The following is a 10847-nucleotide window of genomic DNA, read 5'->3' as shown; positions in this document are numbered from 1 at the left end:
CCCCTTTTGAACTTTTAAGAGGGCAGCACTTAGGTGTCTGTGCAGAACATTGATAAGTAACCTCCCTAGTGTATATACTGAAGTATAGCAAGAAAAGTTGATATACTGAGGCTCACACCGTTTGGTCAGATTCAGAACTCATGACCTATGGCTCTCATTTTGTAATATTGGGAATAAACCCTGCCTCCATTTGTTTTTCATAATCAGGAACATAATGTGATAGACTTTTCCCTTAAACCTGCTTCACAAGAATATCAAATTGCACCTCTCTCTCTACAAGTGCATTAAAGACATCCAGATCTCTTCGAAAAAGGTTGATTTTTATGGGTTTTAACACATTTAAAATACATGAAAGTATACCGAGGAATTCTTCTTCAGGACACAAAGAGGGAAATGAATGGAAATGAAAGCGACTGTTGTTTATACAACGCATGTAATAGTCAGGATTGATACTGAGGTCTTCTAGAGTCGCAGCGAGCAACCTAGCCACTAGGCTAAGTTCCCAATCATGCTTAGTACTGCGGGGTCCATGGTGCATCTCTGTCTTTTAAGACTCCTCCAATGTGGATGTTTCTCGCTTGCTCCTTTCAAGTGTTTTCTTCTATGAAAACTCTCCCCTGGGAGTCCCATTCTACTTCATCATTGTGAAGCTTGCATTGAGTTGTCTAAAGCATAAAGTAGGATTGACATAAAAACCCAGCAAGCGTGTCAGGGGCACTGGGGCAAAAATGAAGGAGATTCATGAAAAACACCCATCCTTCCAGTGGTTGACCATTGACGTCAGTCAGTTCTGGTTACCCTTGTTTCAATGGTGTAAGAGTGTGACAGAACATCAGTGATGGTTGTAGTGCATCCAGCTATTTTCTGTAGACACTTGGGGATGGAAGCACTGTCCCTCTTCGTCCTCGACTGCAACTTAGACTGGCCTGCCTGGCTACCTGGAATGGGGCAGCAAGTAATGGCAAGTGTAGTACAGTGCAAAGATGACAGAGGTACCAATGATGACCCCTGATATGGTACAGAGCATGTAGATGGACATGCGCTTCTCCGCAGCGCCTCGCACCACGCAATTGTACGTCTCCGAACATAGCCCAGTACTGCACTTAATTGGTGATCCATCCACTTTCTGAAGGTGGTGGATTAAAAGTACGTAAAGGAAACCTATCTCAAGTGCCAGACGCAGAAAGATGCAGACAAGGTACAAGCACAGCAACTTCTTCTGATGATGGAAGTTGATCACAAAGTCACTGTTTGCTATATTCTGGCTGGTGACATCAGTGGGGCCACTGTGCTTCAAAGTCTGGTTTTTCCTCTCTCTCTTCATCTTGGCCTTGATGATGTTGTGGCGGAGCTGAGAGGCAAAGAGGTCCATTAGGAGCACGGAAACGATGAAGGGAATGTATGTGAAGTTCCATAGTGAGATCACAGGCAAGTGAAAGTGGGCGTTGAAGCAGCCTTTGCGGCAGAATTCACTAGCGTTGATGTCACACTCGAAATCCAAATCAAGTTTGTTCCAGGGAATCTCAGCAATGTAGAGGGTGACCAGGCGAACACCCATGAAGCCATACCACAAAGTGCGCCCACTGTAGTCAATGCTTGTCTCAATGACCGTGCGTGCAATAGGAAACAGGCCAGCGACCAAGGCCATCTTGGGAGCTGTGAGGATGAGAAATTAAAATGAAGAGGTGAGAGAAAGGAGGAAATCACCATCCACCAGCCTCCCTGACTCACAGTCACCTCAACACACAACCAACAGCACCCACACATGCCTATTAACTGCTACAATCTCTTACTAGCTACTGATTAGTCCAGTATCTACATAGGCCTACCTAGTGCATAACCTGTCCCTTCATCCAACCACCTTGACAACTCTAATATTAATTCTACATTCACCTCCAATACCCATTTACCCATATCGACCAAGGAGGAGAAACAATAAACACTTTCCGAACCTAGAGCTCCCCGAGGTCACCTCCATGCTTACAGCGGGTACAAGATCAGACAACAACTTCTCTTCCCTCTTCATAATGTCTTGACCTATCCAGAGATTCTGCTTTTTGACATTCATTTCTTTCCATCCAGACAGATGGAGAGCAGCATACACTTTTGATATAATGTCATGTTCAAATCATATGAAAAAGAAAAACTCTACACCCAGTAAAGGATTAAATAAAACCCATATTTGTAAAGCACAAACATATCACCCCTTAAGGTGTCAAGGCTCTGGGGCTGTTGGGCAGTTTAAGTGAGCTATTGCCCAGAGTCACATGGTACTAAGCTGAGCTTCCGCTGGCGCCGGGGATCAAACTGTGAGCCTCGTACTTCGGAGTTTGCCACTTTGGCCACTGCGCCACACATTGAAACGTAGGTGATGTCGTAGGTGATGTCACATGGAGTTCACACTGATAGTGATGACAGGAAACATGACCCAGTCAATACCATCATCACTTATATTGACGGATCTCCAGGAAATGACTGATACAGCACTTATACAGGAGACACACCTGAAGCCGCAGCCTGTGCAGGTAAGAGCAGGGGGGCCATGATTATGGGAATTCGACAGATGACGACGAGGGGAATTTTTTTTAATGATTTAATTCTCCCTCATGGTCGTCTGTCGAATCCCCCTCAATCCGGCCCACCACTCTTACCTGCACGGGCCACTCCTGCACACCTGTCCGCATCAGAATCGCAGACACTCAAATGAAAATGGGAGGACGTGTGATTATAGCAGCCATACAACCACGTCATTGAATTCACAGTATCCATCAAGAGATGTGGAGTTGAAGCCCTAATTCGGAAATCCCTTCTATTGAGTGGCCCTAATATGTGCTCTGATCGAGAAGGTAGCTATGCATTTGTCAAACTAAAAACCACTAGGGGACGTGGTTGGATGCAAACAGAGATAACTGTTCATTGCTGAAGCCCTGAAATGTTATCCGCATCTAAACAACACAGTTTTCTACCTTCCTAATCTGCTTTTTAACAGCTTTCTCGGTGCGTTTACTTTCTATTGCCTCTATACACTATAGGATGGTGGCGTATTATGTGGTGTTACTGGTTAGGCTTCACCATGCAAACTAAGTAACACTCAAAACATACACTCTGCCAACAAATTTCTTAATCTAGTGCAGTACGTCACTGATACATACAGAACAGTCCCAGAGAGAGGTACCTTTCACATTAATATCATGAAGACCATGTGTGTTTGGAATATCATATTTCTTTAATTTATTTAATCAACATAGTAAAAAAGAGAGACCATAAAAACTGTCACAAACCCCAAAGATGGTCCTTCGATTCGCATGAATAAATCCTTTGTTTTGTGCTGATAGTGTGGCAAAGAGCAGTCAGGCTTTACTAGAGGAACATGTGTTAAGCATTTCAGAGTACCAACATGGACTGCACCTGCAGTCTGCAATGGCAGACCTGCTGTCAGTAGTTATTTGGGTCGCTCAGGGTGGCACAAACAGTGCTGCAAGCTCTGGTGACTCCTTTACCACCCATGCCCTGGGTAACACTGGTACCATATACTACGATCTTATAAAGGAATAGATTCCTTGTCAATTGGGATTGCCAATTTGCACATAACAGTTTTTGGGAGGGAGCACTGCCACTGCGTTCTGGGCAGCAGATTCCAGGGCTTTATCAGAGTCATAACCATCAGCATTGGAGCAAAAAGGTAGGGGGAGGGCATAAAAAACAGTCACTTTCCTACATGACCCCCCCCCGACAAAAGTTGATGAGCAACTAATTTATCCCCTGGTAGTTCTCATCATCTATGTGTAAAAACATGGAAAGACCATCTGCATTGGCATGGTCAGTCCCTGGTCTGAGTTCCACTTTAAAGTCCATCCCCTGTAGAGAAATGGACCACCTCAACAGTTTGGGGTTTTCCCCTCTCATCTGCATAAGTCATCTGAGAGTCCTGTGGTTGGTGTGAACCTTGAAGTGAGTCCTGAACACGTTTGGCCTCAGCTTCTTCAGGCACAAACCACAGCAAAGGCTTCCCTCTCATAGGCAGGCCAACGCTGCTCTCCAGGGAGGAGTCACCTGCTGATATAGCTAACCGGTTGATTCTGACTCTCATTATTTGTTTCTGCCAACACTGCCCCAATCTTATGTTCAACAGTGTCAGTTTGGACAATGAACTTTTATCCATAGTCAAGTACTCCCAGGGCAGGTGCTCCCAGGGCAGGTGCTGAGCACATAGCCTCTTTCAGGGTGTCAAAAGAATGTTGGCATCCTTTGGCTCATATGATTTTCTTAGGCTGCTTTTTGGAGGTAAGTACAGTGAGTGGGCCCACAATGGTCCCATAATCCCTTCACAAACCTCCGGTAGTACCCAGTCAAGCCAAGGAAGCCACTGACTTGAGTCTAGGTTTTGGGAGCCTCCCACTCCAGAATAGTCTGAATCTTGGGTTAGACTTTTTTTTTTATATATTTTTATTTGCATTTTGTTCATAACTCAACAGTACAGTCATGTAATTGGCAACATGAAATCTCCTAGTCCCTCTCCCGCCCCTCCCCAGTGGTACTCTGCTTTCACGTCTCATATTGTACAGGTGCACTGTCCATCCATCCTAGAAACAGGTAATTCTCAGCTCCCTCTCCCAATCCCTCCCTCCGTGCCCGTGTTGATTCATAGATTGTTATCCCCCTCCCAGCCCCCCATCCAGACCATGATAGTGCCTCCACTTGGACCAAACCTTTTTAAACTTCCTAGGACAGCCCCGTGACTTATAGGTCACCCTCTCAGCCGCCATGTAAAGGTCTAGCCCTCTTCTCCACTCCTTCACGTTCGGGGGTCGATGACCTCCAGTGTTTTGCAATGTCTCTCTTTGCCACCACTAGGGCCAAAACCAGGAACACCAAGAGGGGGCGCGGCAGGTTAACATCGTTAGTCATCCCTAGTAGGGCCAGTTTAGGCTCTTGTGCAATCGGTACCGCCAATACCTCACTGAGCTCCGTAAAGATGTGGTTCCAGTAGGTTTGTATCACTTCACATGACCATAGTATGTGTTAGAAATCCCCACCTTCTTCGTGGCATCGGAGGCAATTAGTGTCTGTTGCTTTCCCCATTTTGTGTAATCTCACCCTATCATAATAGGCCCTGTGCAGCACATTGTATTGGATGAGGCGGAGCCTAGACTTAATCGCCACCTCACGCGGATGCATTAACACTACGTCATAGTCTATGTCCTCAAGTGCTCCAACCTCCTTCTCCCAGGTATCTCTAAGTTTCGCCAGGTACCCCAGCATATTGTTGGTTAATGTTTTGTTGGTGAGTGAGACTGCCTTACTTTGTATCTGTTCCTGCAGGAGCCTACCCTCTAGTGGAGCGTATTCTGGAAGACCCGCTGAGTGTATGTTCTGCGCCCTCCAAGCATGGCGCAGCTGAGTGTATTTGAAGAGCTGTGAGTGTTGGAGCCCAAACTCTGATTTCAGGGTCTGAAAGGGTTTCAGTTCCCCTCTAGCGATCACGTCCCCTAGTGTGGAGATTCCAATGTCGTCCCACCGTTTAAAACCTTTAAGTTTATGAAGTTCAGTTAACCACTTGCAGTGCCATAGTGGTGTCTGCCGGGTGGGTGTCTGTTCCCAGCCTGTACGCTTCGAAGCCTTATTCCAGGCCCGTAATGTGATGGCCGTCGCCGGAAGCAGTGGATTCCTTGCGCCCACCGTACAAGTAAAACAATAGATTGTGTGGGGACAGTTTATGTCGCTCCAGGGCATATGTGGGGTGATCTGCCTGTGTATGCAGCCATTCATTGATTGGGGTCATGTGTTCAGCCCAGCAGTAGGCTTCGAGGTTGGGGAGTGAGATCCCTCCGCTATATTGGTGTCGTTGGAGAGTGTTTAGTGCTATTCTTGGCTGTTTACCAAGCCATAGAAAGGTCCTGAGATCTGAGTGGATTTTATTCAGTTGCGTGTCTGGGAGTAAATAATATTCGTTTTGTAGGGCATATAAGTATTTGGGGAGTATGATCATTTTGTACATGGCCGCTCTACCCAAAAGTGTAAGAGGTAGCTGTCGCCAGCGATCCATGTCAGCAGTGGAGTTTAGCATTATCCTCTCTAAGTTTTTTTGAAGCGAGAGTTTCTTATCCAGGGTGATGTAGGTGCCAAGATACTGAAAGCCCTCCGTAGTAACAATCAGTTGGTCTGGCAATGTCGTCCAGCGGTTGCTCCCCCTGGGGTCATATAGGATCGACTTTGGAGAGGTTAGACTTGGCCACCACCTACAAGGTGACCCAAGGACATAACAGAACTCTGCCCTATCTGGCACTTACTTGCCTTGATAGCTAGGCTTGCCTGATGCAGGGCATGCATGCCCTCTTTCAGCTGGGCTAGGCGATCCTCTCAGGTGGAATGAAAGACCGCTATATCCTCTAAAAATGCAACACTAAAGTTGTTCAGGCCAGAGAAAACTTGATCCACCAACCTTTGGAAGGTGGCAGGTGCATTTGTTAATCCAAACGGCATCACCTTAAATTGGAAGTGGCCTTCTGGGGTTGAAAATGCTGACCACTCCTTAGCTCCCTGAGTTAGTCCAATCTGTCTGTACACTGATGAAAAATCTAAAGTATTTAAGAATTTGAATGCACCCAGCTTGTCAATCAAATCATCTGCTCTTGGAATGGGGCGAGCATGAGTTTTGGTAACTGCATTTAAACCCTGTAATCCACACAGAACCTCATTTCAGGTTTCTCACCTTTAGAATGAAACTTGGGGACAGTACCACCAGGTTAGTCCAGGGAGTGTCAGAGGGCTCTGTCACCCCTAGCTCTCTAACATCTTGCTGCCCCCAGTCTTAATACAAGCTTTCACTTGGGCTGGCAAAAATCTATAGATGTGTTCTTTACAGGGAGGCTTTCACCAGTGTCCACATCATCATGGGTATACCATGATGTGCAACCAGGACTCAAAGAGAAGAGCTCAACAGACTGACCTGGGACTTGCCTGCAGTCAGGGTGCAAGGCAAAGCAACACTCTCAACTGACCCATCTTGTGTGTTGTTTGATAGTAGGTCAAGGAGTGGTTCACTTTCCTTTTCCTGGCCTCCATCATTACCCAGCAGCATGGTCATGCCAGCCCTGTCCTGGTGGGGTTGGTTTTAGGCGCTTTGAATAGACATCTCTACGAGGACTCCTAGGGGTGCCTAGGTCTTGTTGAACCTTTTAACCAAGCCATTTGTCTGAGGGTGATAGGGGATGGTGAACTTGTAGCTCACTCCACATTCATCCCACATAGCCTTCAGATACGCGGACATGAAATTTAACCCTCTATCAAATACCACCTCTTTATGAAATCCAACCCTGGTGAAGATACCCAGGAGGGCGTTTGCCACTGCAGGGACAATTACAGTCCTGAGTGTAATTGCCTCTGGGAATCTAGTGACATAGCTCCCTACCAATAGAACAAACCTGTTCCCAGATGCAGTTTGGGGGTCCAAGGGACCACCAATGTCAATCACTACCCTTTCAAAGAGAGTCCCAATCACTTGAAGTGTAATTAAGGGAGCTTTTGTTGGTGAGCCTGTCTTGCCACTGGCTTGACAGGTCACACAGAAGCAACAAAACTCCTTCACTTTTTCAGACATCTGGGCTCAATATGTGCATCCAACTCCTGACCTACACCCAGCACAAAAGCTGAAAACATCATGGCGCATGTTCCTTTTTAGATTATCTATTTAATTGTGTTGCCTGTAAATTTATCTTAAACTCTCATAATATGAATGAACTGACGCAACTACATTTTGTGTTGGTCTCAGAAATTTTGACACATTTCCCTTCTATGCTGGAAGCTTTCCCTTTAAATGCTTAATTATTAGAGCATATTTTTGTTTGACAACTGATGAGGGCTTGTAGCTAGGACTAGCTCTATGTGGTTCTTCCCCTGGCCTCTTTGCAATATTCTTACACTCATTCCGTACATTCTTAGGCACAATATTTCAAAATATCTTTTCAAAGCACTTTTGAAACACTCACAGTACTATCCACCTCTCTGTATCACTTGTGCTGTTCCTCCTGAGTTTTTAGAAAACCCTTTGTAGAAGTAAAAAGGCCATGCCTGCTCCAGGGGACATGCATATAAGCTCCTACAGACCCTTTGCTCAGTGGGAACTCTCTTTCAACGACTTCCCATTTAGAATCACTCATCATTTTTTTCACATTTGCATTTCTATGACTTTTCAATCCAATCATCTTTCTGCATTTTGCATTCTCACATTCTCTAAGTAAATCTATACGTTGCCTAAAAAATTGATTTGAATTGTACAATGCTTTCTTTTTGTTATTGACTTTCTTGTCAATCTCATTTTATAAGATTTTAAAATGATCCTTTTAGCCAGACTCACATCCATTGCTTCAGCCATTCTTTCAAGATTTTGATATGCACACCAAGCTCACTTCCCTGCTACCAAATTTAAAAACACCAATACATCAAAAGTACATTTTTTTAATTTTACAATGATAAATATCTGAATTTACCAATTTTTATAAATCTACTCAGTGTTTTGAAGCAGTATTTTTCATAACCGTTGTCTCACATTTTGAAGATTTGTTAGCCTTGGAATCATCTTCCCCTTCACTTGATTCCTACAACTAAGGCTTTGAATCTGAACTTGATTCTCATTATAAGGAAGTGGTCTTGTCACCATCAATAGATCTTCCATGAATTCATCTTATTCCATAAAATCACAATTTTTCTCATTTGCAGTTTGATTTGTTTCTATTTGGGTCACTATCAATTACAGTATATGCTCTCACAGTTTACAGCACTTCCTCTGAACCTGCCTTTTTCCGCAAACACAGTCTTGCCTCCATCCAATTATGAACAGCCTTACCAATCTAACCTTTCAACAAATTTAGCAGTTTTTTCATTACCAAGACATGTAAAACTCAAACGTACATGTCCTACCTTATAAATAAACAATCAATGGGATTCTATCAATGGGTATGTGTAGATAGATATTTTTTATTTCTTTTTAAGTTTCTTTATTATCACAAAGTGATATATAGTGTGTTTGTTTGTCTTTGTGTCTGACAAAGGCAAGCACTATGTGTTTTTAAAATACCCCTCACACACTATGATTCCCATAGTGTCATGCTTCATCATTGGGGTCTTCCCGTCCCTCTACGGGGCGGGGCGTGCTATGACCTACGGACTACGCAGGAGCACTTTTTTGTGAAAACAGACTATGTGTGGTGTGACAAATTTGTGAGTGATACGTGGTGTAGGGATAAAGGTGCTATGTAAAAAATCTGGGGGTTTTAAACATTTCCTGGCTAGTAGAAAAAATTATTTATTCGCTTCCCTAGCTGGAAATATTAAAAAGGGGGTGTGGTAGGGCTATATGATGAGCCCTACTTGGTCGACATGTTTCGTAAGCAGACCCTACTGCTTTACTCATCAGGACCTCTATAAATCCCTACTATACTCAAGTAACTTGCTAGTTTGTAGTATGCCTACTTTCCTAAAATAGAACAGCAAAAATCGGCTATTCTATTTTGACATCAGGGCTTGAGTTGGCCCTCAGAAAAATAATAATGACCCACTCTGGTCTATTTATCTAAATTGTTCGGGCCCCATGAGACAGCTGATACGGGTGATCCTTGCGGTCACTCACCGGTGTAAGGTATTCTCCTTCATCCGTCCCTTGCTGCTCCGTCCGTTTAGATAAATAGACCAGAGTCTGAGTTGAATATTCTGAGTATGCTGGGTGAGCAGAGTGAGAGTATGCAGGGTGAGCAGAGTATGCAGGGTGAGAAGAGTCAGTGGCGTCACTGGGGTTGGTGTCACCCGGTGCGGGTAACTCATGGTGTCACCCCCTCTCACGACTTACCGCATGGACCACCTCTGTCGGGAATGTACGGCGCTAGGTTCTGTCTTACTCCCTTTAGCTCCATCTCTCTGTCTAGCTCCCTCTAGCTCCCTCTCGCTGTCTTACTCCCTCTAGCTCCCTCTGGTTCCCTCTCTCTCTGTCTTACTCCCTCTAGCGCCCTCTCTCTCTGTCTTACTCCCTCTAGCTCCCTCTCCCTCTGTCTTACTCCCTCTAACTCCCTCTCTCTGTCTTGCTCCCTCTATCTCCCTCTCTTACTCCTTCTAGCTCCCTCTCTCTCTGTCTTACTCCCTCTAGCTCCCTCTCTCTCTGTCTTACTCCCTCTAGCTCCCGCTCTCTCTCTCATACTCCCTCTAGCTCCCGCTCTCTCTCTTACTCCCTCTAGCTCCCTCTCTCTCTCTCGTACTCCCTCTAGCTCCCTCTCTCTGTCTAGCTCCCTCTAGCTCCCTCTCGCTGTCTTACTCCCTCTAGCTCCCTCTGGTTCCCTCTCTCTCTGTCTTACTCCCTCTAGCGCCCTCTCTCTCTGTCTTACTCCCTCTAGCTCCCTCTCCCTCTGTCTTACTCCCTCTAACTCCCTCTCTCTGTCTTGCTCCCTCTATCTCCCTCTCTTACTCCTTCTAGCTCCCTCTCTCTCTCTCGTACTCCCTCTAGCTCCCTCTCTCTCTCTTACTCCCTCAAGCTCCCTCTCTCTCTGTCTTGCTCCCTCTAGCTCCCTCTCTGTCTTACTCCCTCTAGCTTCCTCTCTCTCTGTCTTACTCCCTCTAGCCCCCTTACTCTTACTCCCTCTAGCTCCCTCTCTCTCTTACTCCCTCTAGCCCCCTCTCTCTCTGTCTTGCTCCCTCTAGCTCTCTCTCTCTCTCTCTCTGTCTTACTCCCTCTAGCTCCCTCTCACTCTGTCTTGCTCCCTACAGCTCCCTCTCACTCTGTCTTGCTCCCTCTCTCTCTTACTCCCTCTAGCTCCCTCTCTCTGTCTAGCGCCCTCTAGCTCACTCTCTCTCTGTCTTAC

The 10847-nt window shown here is 45.5% G+C and overlaps 1 protein-coding gene across 2 annotated transcripts in view; it reads right to left on the bottom strand.

The window, feature by feature from the left end:
• Positions 1–306: 306 nt before the first annotated feature.
• LOC144768637 (gap junction beta-2 protein-like) overlaps positions 307–10847 on the bottom strand; it is an 88371-nt gene continuing 77830 nt past the window's right edge. For both annotated transcript variants that reach the window (XM_078652446.1, XM_078652447.1), the window contains one exon: positions 307–1656. In XM_078652446.1, coding sequence (XP_078508572.1) covers positions 935–1648 — 714 coding nt within the window. In that variant the 5' untranslated portion in view covers positions 1649–1656 and the 3' untranslated portion in view covers positions 307–934. The remainder of the gene's footprint in view (positions 1657–10847) is intronic.

Source organism: Lissotriton helveticus, chromosome 7 (genome assembly GCF_964261635.1).
Source record: "Lissotriton helveticus chromosome 7, aLisHel1.1, whole genome shotgun sequence".
NCBI lineage: Eukaryota > Metazoa > Chordata > Amphibia > Caudata > Salamandridae > Lissotriton > Lissotriton helveticus.
The sequence above is the reverse complement of the archived record's forward strand: the minus strand, read 5'-3'. Positions and strand labels throughout refer to the sequence as shown.